At 39.4% G+C, this 14,104-nt stretch overlaps 1 protein-coding gene across 1 annotated transcript in view; it reads left to right on the top strand.

Moving 5' to 3' along the window:
• The window catches only part of PEPD (peptidase D), a 222,121-nt gene that overhangs the window by 68,978 nt on the left and 139,039 nt on the right, over positions 1 to 14,104 (top strand). Inside the window, exons 8-9 of the mRNA XM_005289912.4 lie at positions 1,190 to 1,265; positions 3,509 to 3,555. Of these exons, the coding sequence (XP_005289969.1) occupies positions 1,190 to 1,265; positions 3,509 to 3,555 (123 nt within the window). The remainder of the gene's footprint in view (positions 1 to 1,189; positions 1,266 to 3,508; positions 3,556 to 14,104) is intronic.

The raw sequence follows: 14,104 nt of genomic DNA, 5'->3' as shown, positions 1-14,104 counted from the left end.
TGTGTATATGATAAAGCTGACATTTACAGACATTTATTGATTAAAAATCTAACCCTTCCAAGCCTACAAATGTAGATCCTGTTATTCCAAAATAGCATAAACATAGCAAGGTTAAAATAAAAAAGGTAAATGTGGATGACAATTTCAGTACATGGCTGAATTATGATAATTTACAATCAAGGCACATGCTTAAGTTAAATTTGAAAACAAAATTTAAACATCTCCACAAAACTCAATAGACGTAGTTCTAATATGGGCAGTGCTCTCTGCTTTGACAGTATAAAAAAAGACACTTAAAGGTTGCTTTTGAGATGGACATATGAATGGTGTGAAAACATGAAATCCTTAATGTGTAAAAAAAGAATGCAATTTTAATGGAAGAATACGTAATTATCTGCACAGTGTAGATCATATCAGTTACTTTTTCTTGAAACATGCAATAAAAAGCACCATAGACTTAATTAAAAGTATATTTTTAACTAATCTCAAGGATTTTGAGTATTGAGACTCATAAGTGTATACACATACATTATTCTATACTTGAGTATTGCTTGGAAACAAGAATTCTGTCAGGAAACAAATACATGAAGAGAATGAGTAGAGTGGCCTTAATTACTCTTTCCTTTTGTTACTCTTTTATATCAAATGACCGTCCTCTTTGTTTTTTCTTTGATGCACTGAAAATAAAAAGGAGTTTGGGTTGTGCTGCATACAAGCACTTGGAGCCATGGGAAATTCCATAATGTAAAACAGTTTTGTATTGTGTTAAAAATAAATCTGGTGTAGAAATGTTCTGTTTGAAATAGTGTTTGACCCATGACTAAGCAAAAAGCAATGCATTTTTTAGTTAATGTACACTATATCAGATTTAGAAAACATTGATTGGGCAAAATTTATGCTCAATATTGTTAAAATAATGCAAGTATGTTAAAATGCATGTGACTGCCTTTGCAAGCTTGCTGTGTTAATGGCAAATTAATGCCAACAAAACATTTTCATCTAAAAATGTTCCTTATGTCCTGTTACTTATAATATCTTTTCACTTTAGAAGCATATTTGGTCTAATTCTACCGTAGGTTTACATATTATTTCCCTTGATTATTTTTTGTTTTATTCTGTTAAGTTAGTCTGCTGATTTGCATGAAAAATGACTAATCTACCCTCATTCCTTGTATTCTTTTCTTTGAAGTCGTGTGATTAAGACAGACATGGAGTTGGAAGTTCTGCGCTACACCAATAAAATATCCAGTGAAGCTCATAAAGAGGTAATGGATCCTTTACTGTTAATAATTTTTGCTCTTAGTGTAATTGTAGTATTCAAAAAATGTTCCCAGCAACCTGAATTGCTTAGTAATGAAATAATGGAAGAGCGGGATAGAAAGAGAAGGATAATAGCCCTCCTGTTATAGCGTTATAATACACCTTACATTGTCCTTGAGCTCACTGGCTTACTTGTGATGTGGAGGAAATGAAGTTTTTTGGGACAAGAGGCTGGAGTGTCTGTGGAAGGTGACTGTTTGCAATCTATGTAGTCACTATGTTCAGGTAGCCTCCCATGCATTTGTGGAGGAGGCCAGCAGGTTTCTGACCTGTTCCATTGTGGGATCTGTGCACAGTCTGCATAGTCCAGATTGCTTGTAGCCTGGGACAGTCAGCAGTTGCTGTCTGTGAGAGTTTTTCATTGCCTTTGGTTGATCAGCTCAGCAGAGGACGGGCCCCTTACTGTTGAGACTGTCAGATCAGGATAGGGCAAATGTTCACTCATGCCCAGTTGAATGTCAAGAGGAATTTTAACTCAGACCCACTGTTTTCGTTGAGGTCTTTGGGAGTGAGTCTGTCTCAGTTGCTAACTTCAGACAGCATTGGGCCAGCAATAAGACTTTCAATCAAAGGTCATAAATTGTTGACATTTTTATACTAGTCTAGCATGTGAATTTCTTCCCTGAGGAGAGAAGTCAATGAAGGATTCCAGTGGAGCCTGCCATTCCATGGTTGCCTGGTCTTAATTCCCCTCTGGGTTCTTCATTTAATTCACTTGCAGCCAGGAGTTTTAGCATAATGTTCCCCCTCTTAGAGCCTAATGTATTAAGTTCACACAAAATATACAGTTCTTTTGGCCCTTACAGGCTGAAATCCTTCTTTCCTCCCCCTTTCCCATTTCTCTTACTTCAAGGTTTCAAACTCCTCCCCTGTCTGCTGTCCGTTTCCCTCTGATTATCCCCACTTTGGCCTCAGAACCTCTCTGAAGAGACTTTCCCATAGGTCTTTTCTAGCCCCAATCCCTGGGCCCAAATGTCTTTTGCCCTTGGGACAGGGTCTCCAGGGTGCACCTTCCTGGAGCTGTTCTTGACCCCTGGGAGATTTCCCTAGACCAGGGGTTCTCAACCTTTTTTTTTTTTTTTTTTTTTTTTTTTTTTACACTGAGTGGGACCCCCCCAACAGTCTATAAAAACTCCACAGCCCATGTGTGCTGCCAGAACTAGTTTTCTGCATATAAAAGCCAGGGCTGGTGTTAGGGGGTAGCAAGCAGGGCAATTGCCTGGGGCTCCAGACCACAGGGGACCCCGCAAATCTAAGTTGCTCAGGCTTCGGCTTCAGCCCCAAGTGGCAGGGCTCAGGGCCCTGAGCTTCAGCCCTGCACAGCGGGGCTTTGGCTTTCCATCCTGGGCCCCAGTGAGTCTAATGCTGGCCCTGCTTGGTGGGATCCTCTGAACTGCTCATGGCCCCCTAGGGAGCTCCGGACCCCTGGTTGAAATCCACTGCCCTAGACCACTAATATGCTGGCTGACCACAGGAGAGCCTCCTTTCAGGTTTCTCCTCACTCTATGATCCCTCTCTGAGCTAAGAGCACTTATTTTTAATTCTCAGCAGGTGATCACTTGATTCAAGCACCTGATTATCATCCTCCTTTTAACAAGTCTGTCTTCTCTGAGATTTTTATCTCTAGCAGCTGCCTAAAACCTTCATAATAAAGGCAACTCTCAATGAAAGAAAACTGCTAAAAATAAAATATCTCAGTGAACATCTTGGTTTCAGATGATGAAATCCAGATGTGGAATCTCTTTTGTGGGGAGAAAAACCACATGCCAACTTCAGTAACTTTCTTCAGTGACTATAGTATTGTAATTAAAAAATTTTTAAAGCTGTTCCATATTTCACTTCCCTCCGTGTTTTACAAAAGTGAACCCCTTTTGTACCAAATCCAATAGAGCTTTCAGAATTAAGTTTTGACTTTGGTAGTATTTTGATTATCCATGTCATTTTATTCAGGTACACTTAAAACTACTGAGCTTATTTTATTGCATGAAATTGCAACTATTCATAACTATTAAAATAATAGAGTTTGATTTCTAACCTGATTTTTCATATATTTTAATATAGATTTATAGGTAAATGATGTATATAATATATTTTTAAAATATAGGTTCCCTGAAAATCAGTCATTAAGTAATATTATCTTAATATACCTTCTTACTAAGAATGTCCCATGTTAATATGTATCCCATAGGTAATGAAGGCAATAAAAGTGGGTATGAAAGAATACGAGATGGAGAGGTAAGAGTGCCTCTTTCTGCATTTATGATAAAAATAGAAAAAAGTATTTAACAGTAAAAGCAACAGTTGAGGAAAAGCAATAACATTGACTGAAGGGAGATTGAGAGCTCATTGCTGTTTCAAGATTGTGTTTGAAGCATTATTTTTATTATTTACAAGAGGCATTTCATCAGTTTCAGCCATGTCATTGATGGTGGTTGATTATCTTTGGATATGACTTAGTGCAAGATAATTCTGTTCTTAGACTTTCTGTAATTTACAGAAACTTTACAAAATAACCAGTATTATTGCTTGAATGCATCCAATAAAAGTTTTAGGGGTAAACATTGCCATTATGCCTGTTATGCTTACAGGGCTACACATGCGTATTTGAGGAGCTCATAAAATGTTCCGAGGTGCTCAGTTACATTTCAGCTACAATTAGAGGCAGCATTGCTTACCCTGTGAGCTTCACTATGCTTGACCTGTGATGGAAGGATGAGGGGCTCACCCTCTTAGGCTCACATTAGCTAGTGGGTATTATCACGTTTCTTGAGACAAATCGTTTGGAGTACTATGCATGTACCTATGTATTCAGTAATAACATGTACTATGTGAGACATTATTTCTGTCTTTTGACCTTGCCTGAAACCAGAATGAAACTTGTCATATAGTATACTAGGATTAATGCAACAAATGAAATCTGAAGCTAGACGGCAACAGTGTTTACCAAACCACTGAAAGAAAAGGTAAATTTGAAATGGGAGCGTTGTAGGATGTTACCAGGTTTAGAGTACTGGACAGCCATTTAAATAAGGGTTTGACTTCTGTTAATTGAATAGACTAGTGGCATGTCTAGATATGAAGGTGATAAATTTTCAACTTCTTTATCAAAATTTCATCCATTAGCTCATCAGCAATGTAACTGTCCTCAAAATTGCTTTATAAAAATGTCCATAGTAGCAATAATATTTAATATTTACACAGCGTTTTCCATCTTCAAAGTACTCACCAATTGTGAGATATTTCTCAGACATCTGTCTGTCTTGACAGTTGTCTGCAGATTCCAGAAAGACTTGTATTTTGCTATATTACAGAGGTAAATTGCTGGTCAAAATAAGGCAGATCAAGGGATCCTGATATTTGATATCTTTAAGAATTAGGGCATAAGGCCTCTAATTCTACTGAAGAGTAAACAATATAGGCAAGCAAACCACAGTTATTTCTAAATAATAAAATATTTTAATAAAACATACCTGCTCTATTGAATATGCTTTAAACTGTTTTGCTGAGTACAATTACATATCCTGCAAAAGCTAATGGGGAACAGCTCATAATATGTGTGCGTGCACACTTTGTTCACCCACTCCCAACTGTAAACATCTACAGTAAAATTCTGGCTTCACTGAAATCAGTGGGAGTTCTATCAATGCCTTCAGTGGTGCCAGGATTTCACCCCTAGCACCTTTGAACATTATGATCCTGGTAATCCAGTCTTAAAACTACATGAGGGATTCAAATACACGCTCTATATTTCAGGGCAGAGCATCTAATTTCTCAGTTTTCTCTGTAGCTAGCTTCTCCCATACATTTCCATTTTCAACAGATTACTTGCTGCTGATGATAAAAAGGGATGTAGGCAACTGCCTATTAAACCCTTTTAAAATTGCCTTCTGTTCTTCCATTTTGATACATTAGACTTTTTGAAAGAGGTTGAGGTCATTCTATGATGAAAGAGGTCTCAGTGGGCTACCTGTATGATGTCGGCCTTTGTTATCACACTGGATGTTTCTACAACTACAGTTAGAACTTGAGCTTCCACTATTATGCAGAATATCTTGCATGCTTCAGCTTTCATCATCTGATCACTGTTCCAGAAAGAAGAAAGTGAATAATTTAAAAAATTTCTGAACCCTTTTGGGTAAGAGGCATGTCAATAAAGTATAAGGGAATACAATTTTAGAAAGAGGCCAGGAGATTACTCAGACTGCATGCAAATACACCAGTTAATGTGGTCTAATATATGAAATGTCAAAGAATTTAAAAAATATGTATAGAAAGATATCCAGAACATACATACATAGCCTTTTAAGCTGTTGATTCTGTTCAGCAACAAGCAGCTTGCACCCTGCAACTTAATCTATGAGAAATATATAGCTTAGATAGTAGCAAAGAGTCATTGCCAAGTAAGTTATCATTTAAGCAGATCAAACTTTCCTTAAGAGAATAAAGAAGTTTAAGTCCGTGTGAAGAAGTTATTTTTCACTCTCCCACACCCTCATCCCAGGAATTTAGTTGTCACTCTGCTGGCTTTCTGAACTATTTTTGTCAAATTCCACCTTTGTGTACACGTGCACAAATCCAATCAGTGGCTGTGGGTTTTGTGCGAAGATGTTTGAAAACAGACATTGACCCTTACATATACATGTCTTGGAAAACAGGTTTATAAAACACTTTTTTCATATTGCTTTACTGTATGTGTACCTGTGTGAGCACATATGATCTACACCTGCCTTCTGGCAGGAGGAGTGGGGTAGCCATGCCAGCTCTTTTCCCTCCTTTCAGGTCCTGAAGGGTTGTCTTTCCCTTGCTATTTTGATCAAATATCCCTCCCACTGAGATGTAGGGGATAGCAGAAAGTTTTATTATAGTCTAGAAAACTTTTTATATAATAAGCAATATAAAGAAAGTATATTTCCATTTCTATGATTTTTGGATCATTCTCTGAGAATTAATTGGAAGGAAGTACAGTAAATTGTGGCAAACTCTCTAGATAATCATCTTTTATTACTAGGGTTGAAAGCTAACTTCAGAAATATGCTGAAAATATTCTGTATGATTAAGGCTTAGTGAATGATGTTAAACCAGAAACACATTAGTACAGAGGTATATCAAAAGATCAGCATATTTAACTTCAGGCACAGTCAACCCCCCCTTTTTTTAACTTGATGTTCTTTAACTTTAATAACTGATCAGTTAACTTTAGAGAGACAGTCATGCCAGTTATCTACAAATAGTAATTCAAAGCATGAACATAAAACTGTTTCTGTAGATCATGCTTTGGATTTGCTCTGGCAGTGTTAATTAATATTGGTGATTATCTGGTATTTTAATTGAAATAGCTCTTTATGATCAAGGTGTAGTATAGCCAATACATTGTTAAACTACAACAAAAGGTTACCAGAAATCTGTTTAGCATGGGAGAAAACGTAATGAAGTAATAAAAGCCCAGTAGTTCAGTCAAGCTGTTCTACATAAATGTATCTATAAAACTATTTCGGCTGAAAGTGCTGATTAGGAACCTATGCTTATCTATTTTATCACCTTTTGAAATTATGCCAGTATCTGACCTTTCCTGTGCATCCATCCATGTTCACTAGTCTCCAGGTTACTGCTTTTCATCTGTTGTTTTTGTTAGTTTAATATTTAAAAAGTCAAATTATGACTACAGTGGTTTGAGCATTGGCCTGCTAAACCCAGGGTTGTGAGTTCAATCCTTGAGGGGGCCACTTAGGGATCTGGGGCAAAATCAGTATTTGGTCCTGCTAGTGAAGGCAGGGGGCTGGACTCAATGACCTTTCAGGGTCCCTTCCAGCTCTATGAGATAGGTATATATTATAATTTCTATTGCTTATTGGAAGAGGACGACAATTTGATATCTTTATTTTTACTTTATATTCTGTCAGTTTGATTTGATCATAAAGCAGTACAAAAACGCGTTGCAGTAACAGAGGAAGAGTGTAGAGAGGAACCAGTCTACTTTATCATAAGCGCAGTTCTATTTGCTGTTTTGTGTATTGATTTTTTCCCCCCTTTCCCTGTCTGAATGTTGTCCATTGTGCTTGTAAGCTCCTCAGAGCAAGGTTCTATATCTGTAAAGTCCCTAGCAAATGAGTTCACACACATTTCTGTGCACATTAAACTATAGTGTACTTAATGTTGCTCCTGATAACGGCACAGAGTTAAAGACATAAACTGAAGGTCGGACTTGGATAGTTGGATGTTGGTATATGTAGCCACCTCTGAGTCCTTTGTAGTTGTGGAGACCAGGAGGATTGCAAAGCTGTTGTGCAGACAGCATTAGGCTAGATTGTACCCTAGAGTCCTGGCCCTGTACTCAGGGCCGGCTCTAGGATTTTTGCCGCCCAAAGCAAAAACAATTTTGGCCGCCACCCCCCACCCCGTTCTTTAATTACCCCCACCCCTGGCACTGCCTCAACTCCGCCCCTTCCCCAAATCCCCAGCCCTGCCTCCTCCCCCCAGGCTCTCAAGCCTAGGAGGGAGGGAGGGGGAGCAGCGACGCGCGAAACGGCCGCTCGGGATCTCCCCCTCCCTCCCAGGTTTGAGAGCCTGGGAGGGAGGGGGGAGACCCCGAGCTGCCACGGCGCGCGAAACAGCTGATTCACGCGCCGCTACTCGCCCTCCCTCCCAGGCTCTCAAGCCTGGGAGGGAGGGGGAGCAGTGGCGCACGAATCAGCTGTTTCGCGCGCCGTGGCAGCAGCAGCGGAGGTGAGCTGGGGCAGCTGGGGCACATTTTTAGGGGCAGCATTCTGGCGCTGGCCATGCCGCCCCTAAAAATGTGCCGCCCCAAGCACCAGCTTGTTTTGCTAGTGCCTAGAGCCGGCCCTGCCTGTACTGAAGATTGTGTGGGCACAGTTCCCAATGAAATATTGGGAGACAAATTGTGAGGAATGAAAGAAACTTGATTGATCCTACCATTTTGATCTACCACTGTTAATTCAAATTATACCCTTAGTGGCACAAGAGCTGAGTACTACCATATGCTACTGTAATAAAAATAATAAGGAATAAGCTTAAAAGTAAAGATAATTAAAACCCACTGTCTCATGGCAGTGACATTAAGAATAAAATACTGAGAAGACTACTAAAAAAAAAAATTTTCTTTCCTGACTTGCAGTATTTACAGTATATTTCTACTCCCTACTTCACTTCACAGCTTGATAAACGGATTTGAGTTCTTTATCCTATATCCTTTTCAGTGTTGTCCCTGATTTCTAAGTCAAGAGTTTAGACTATGAGATGAGTTGCTGTCATATCTGTCAATGTTAAATTTCCACTATCTGTGAAGGTCTGCAAGCACTTTCACGGATTACAGCTCTCATCTTTTATTTATCTCTCTCTTCTGCTTCGTTGGAACAAACTGAAAAGGGAAAATAGCAAGACCCATTTTAGTTTCCTCTGGGTATTTTCCTTATGCCAAACAGTTATTCTGGATTTTCTACTTTCTATCTTTTAGTTACTTTTGTTCTTTGAATGTTCTGGGAAAATCATATTGCTCACTACAGCAATTGATCTCTAAAATTTTTGTATTTAATTTTTCATGCTAAGCCCAATTTACAAATTTTGAATTTCATTTCGGTACAGTCTTGTAATTCCTCAACACATTTTATATACATGATTAGTAAATAAAAATGACATTACATTTACTTACAGCAGACATAGAAACACCCCTCCCCCCAACTTCTACAAGATTGAGGAACGGTGAATTCAGCTGACAATAGCTTCTGATACAGGAACAGATGTTATATTGTTCCATGACTGCCAATGGTACTATGTATCTTACAGGTAGGAGTTGTTAGTACTGTGGAAGAGGCATGGAGGCATTTTGCTCCTGAAAACTGTAGGTCTCTTGTTGTGTAATTTTTAAAGATTGTGCATGTACCCTTCCCCCCCCCCCCCCTTTTTTTTTTTTTCTCCTATGAGAAGTATAAAGAAATCCTAAAAAATGTGTATGGAGGGGAGTAAATTTTATTCTTTAAATTTTTTCTTGTTTTATCTTTTCTGTTCCATAATGATACAGAATTCTGTCATATACCAGTTACCATGTGTGATGGTTTAGTACATGTCTGCATGCGTCTGGACCAATCTGCAAACTCCATTTTGTTTTGTGAATGCCATTTTAATTATAAGACTATACTGTGCATACATTTATGCCTTTTACCCTTCAGCTTGTGCTGAAACCTCGAGTGAGGTATCAGGAAAAATTCTTGCACCTACTGGAGGACTAACAATACAAATCAATGCCCTGTTCAAACGTTGGTACCAGATGATACCCAGAAGATCCAGCTCTGCCAGATGGGCTTGTAACCAAGCCAGAGCATCACCTGATGAGGGGTTTGAAGCAACTGAGGGAACTGCAACTTTATTTAAAACAAAACAAAAAAACTTGCTTCAGGAAGAAGGGGAGGGAGCAAAGCAGGCCCAGAAGCAGACAAGTCTGTGTAGTAATAAAAGGAGAGGAGGAATCCTGGACCTTCTAAAAAAGACACTAACCAAATCCCAAAGGGCTCTTGGGGTGATGAGGAAACTGAGGAAGGGATTTGTGTGAAGGATTAGTTTTCCATAGGTCATATCTATTTTGTGCTGTCTAAGAGTAAAGTGTGTGTGTGTGTGTGTGTGTGCTCTTAGAAATTACTTTGTAGAATCTCTGGTGCTTGCTTTCACTGCCTTAGTCCCAAAGAGACAAACGGTAAAGCAGAGGATACACAGCTTCAGTGGAATTCTGGGAGCGTGTATTAGCTATTGGAGAGGTTTATAAGAGCAAGCACTAGTTTCAGGACCTAGGCAATTGGACTTCAAGTTCTTCACAGCTGAGAGGTGTCAGATACAGGATCTGCATCTAGAGTGTGCATAGAGGCCTAGAGCTAGAGAGAGATGGAGTAACCTTCCACCACCGGAGCTCTTCGAGAGTTTTAACACCCTGGATTTAATTTTTCACTATGTTGGATTAGATTATAAACTCTTTGGGGCAGGGGACATCTTTTGTTCTTGTTTGTACAGCACCTAGCACAATGGAGTCTTTTTGTCCATGACTGGGTTCCTATGTATAACTGCAATACAAAAATTTATAACAAATTGAACTTAATGCTGAGTTCTATGCAAGTTTTTTTTTTTTTTTTTTTTTTTTTTTTTGGTAGAAGGTTGTGATATAGACATTTTTGGTTTGATGCTGGGAACTGAGGCCAGTGGGAGTGCGGGGGCACCATTCGGGGTGGGGCAAAGGCAGCATGCAGAGCCACCTGCCACGTCTCTGCCTAGGAGCAGCAGGGACAGGTCGTCGCTTGCAGGGAGCAGCCCAAGGTGAGCGACCCCCGGATCTGGCACCCCGAAACCCCTTCCGCGCCCCAACCTTTTGCCAGCCCCGCACTACCCGGACTATAAACCGCCATTTAATGAAGATCAGAAATGCCAGTTTATAGAGCTTTTCGGTTGGTGAAGTGCTGGATAAAACACCTTTTACTGTAGTTAAAAAGGTTTTCCTAATATCTAATGTGCCCGATCCAAGTTTAAAATTGTCATTGTACTGTCTGACACTCTTCTATTTTGGCACTTTTTGGCACTTACAATATTTCATTATTATTTTTCTGTTGCTTACCCTTCTAGAGACCAAAGGGTACAGAGCCTTGATTTTTATCTAGATTTTCAGTCTGATTGAAAATGACCAGCAATATAAACCTGTAGCTCTTTCTTTGAATACATATAAACTCAAACATGTCTACAGTAGTAGAAGAAGCAGCAGCTTTTTTTTCACATTAGTGATGTCTTCAATTTTTATTGAATCTAGCATCAGGATGACATATTGAGCTAATTAGCATTACTAATGACAAGCTAAGATTGCAGATATGTGAAATGAAATTCATTGTAAAAGACAGCAGGCTGAGCTAATTATTCATTTGCTGTGGATTTTCTTCATGCCTGCTCAGACAAGTCAAAAGTAAAGATGCTACCATATGTGAGGCTTTATTGGCATTATGAATTTAAGTTTTAAAATGTACTTTAATTGCTGTGCAACTGGAGAGATCAACATTTTGTATTTGTTCCTCTTCTTTCTGTGACCAGAACTGGTACATAATTGTGCTCTGTCAATGGAAGTCCTGACCACTTCAGAGTGGAATGTGTAGAATATTAAGATTGTCCATTAATAACAACTTGTCACTCGGTGACCTTCTTAATATCAAAAACATTCTAGAAAAGCTCAAAGAAAATGAGGTTCTGCTCCCCACTGCCACCATGCCCCCCTGCACACAATAAACTTTGTTACTCTGAGATGGGTCGGGGGGGGGGGGGAAACAGATGAAATGTGATGTTCTATGGCAGTGGTCTCCAACCTTTTTCGTCTGGCAGGTGCCAGACGACAAGCCACGGAGGACCTTGGTGGCGGACAAGCATCCACTGAAATGCCGCCGACAAGTGGCAATGTCAATAGGCGTTGCCGCCGAAATGCCGCCAAGAAGCAGCGTCATCCAGAGGCGTCGCCGCCGAAAATCAGCGGCATTCTGGCAGCAACGCCTCTGGATGACGCTGCTTCTCGGCGGCATTTCGGCAGATGCTCATCCGCCGGCCAGTACGCGGGTGCACTTAGATGCACCAGAGGGCGCCATGGCGTCCACTGGCACCATGTTGGGGATCCCTGTTCTATGCAATCAAAGCCATTATGCTGCAATAGTGTTTCTCAATTAATCACAGGACTGATGATGTCTGTAAGACATGTACAGGAAATCTTATTTCTTCAGCCCCTCTCCCCAGCATAATTTTGACTATTTTTACTACAGTGAGAGTTAAATTGTTCCTTCACATATTCTGAGCACCTACTAAGTGTTATGGTCTTTATTACCCAAAGCGGAATAGTTTCATATCTCCTATATGAAAGAATACTAAACTCTTTCTTAAGAATAGTTAAAGTATTCAAAAATAGCATCAAGAGGTAAATTAAACTCTCATTTGGAAGTCTAAACTACTAGTACTAACTCAGAATTACAGTAAGGGCTCTCTTATAGTGTATTGTGTACAACACTCAGAACCTCTTAAACTTGAAACTGAAAATAAAGATTGTGAACCATAGTTGTTTCTCTGTATAGCCAGTGGTGATTATGTTGTCATTTTGGGTCACCGAATAGTACTCGTGTGTATTATGTGTTATGAGGGTGGCTGTGTATTTGCTAGGAAGCATAACTAAAGATGAAAGTTTAAGTAATTAATTATTTCTTAGAGGCAAATCCGCCCTCCCATGGTTTGAAACTTGCATAGGAAAAATGAAAATACATCTGGAATATCAAATTTGGCTAAATTAAAAACCATTTGTTTTTACCCTATTTGTTCTTCTGAATAATGAAATTTCCCTATGGTTCTTTGGAACATCTGTTAGATAATTACACTGCAGAAGTGGTACTTTAGCTCAGCTTCTAGAGCTAGGGCAAACGTGATTATGCTGCAAGCTTAAGTCCATGTTTTATAGAAAATCTCATTCGAGGCTCTGTTGCAGTCAAGTGCATAAAACTGTGACCCATGGATTGGTCCCTGTGGGAGCAATTATTCTTTACAGTGAGCTTTTTTTCAGCACTGAATATTATAAATGTCAGGAAAAAGTTTAACCCCAGTAACTCTAAAAGAATGTTTCCATATCTGCTGGTAAGAAGATCAGTGTTTAGTCTTTGCCTCTACAGGATATTTCTGATTAAGCTTTTTTTTAAATCTGTCTTTTATCAACAACTCAAAAGTAAATTTTTTTAACTAAATTCTGTATCTTGTTTTGAAAACAAAATAGAGGGCTGGATCTGGCAGAGAATACATCATCCACATCTGGGAAACCCAAGTTGGAAGCGCTCACTCATTTGGTGCATTGTGTATTGAGAAATAAATTTCCTTGCCTTCCAGTGACAGATGGGGAGAAAGTGGAGTGAGCACAGTGTTGCCTAGGAACACACGTTAGCATTTGATACCCAGTAGGAATCAGTGAACTGTTTTGGATTTAAAAAAAAAAAAAGAAGAAGAAAGAAAAACATTAACATCTACAACTATTAGTCTAGAAGGGAGGGAAGAGGGTGGAGTGGGGATTCCATTGGCCTGATACCTGCCTCATATAGGCCTAAATCCTTTTTAGGAAGAGATTGCATTTATCTAGATTTTTAGGATGAATCTATCATAAGAATGCCCAAACTGGGGCAGACCAATCTAGCCAAGTATCATGTCTTCCAACAGTGACTGGTGCCAGACATTTCAGAGGTAATGAGGAGAACAGTGATCCATCTCCTGTCATCCAGTCTCAGATTCCGGCAGCCAAAGATTTAGGGACACTCAGAGCATGGGGTTGTGTCCCTGACTATGTTGGTTAATAACCATTGTTGGACCTATTCTCCATCAATTTATCGGATTCTTTTTTAAGCCTCATTATGCTTCTGGACTTCACAACATGCCCTTGCAAGGAGTTCCACAGGTTGACCGTGTGTGGTGTGTGAAGTACTTTCTTATGTTTGTTTTAAACCTTCTACCTATTAAATTCATTGGGTGACCTCTGCGTCTTGTATTATGTGAAGGGATAAATAACATGTCCTTATTCACTTTCCCCACACCATTTGTGGATTTTATAGGCCTCTGGCATATTTTCCCCCACCCTTATTTGTCTCTTTTCTAAGCTGAACAGTCCCAATCTTTTTAATCTATCCTCATATGGAAGCTGTTCAATACCCCTAATCAGTTTTGTTGCCCTTCTCTGAGCTTTTTCCAATGCCCCTCTCTCTCTCTCTCTCTCTCTCTCTCTCTCTTTCTCTCT

The sequence above is a fragment of the Chrysemys picta genome, chromosome 14 (genome assembly GCF_011386835.1).
Source record: "Chrysemys picta bellii isolate R12L10 chromosome 14, ASM1138683v2, whole genome shotgun sequence".
Classification (NCBI taxonomy): Eukaryota; Metazoa; Chordata; order Testudines; family Emydidae; genus Chrysemys; species Chrysemys picta.
The sequence above is the reverse complement of the archived record's forward strand: the minus strand, read 5'-3'. Positions and strand labels throughout refer to the sequence as shown.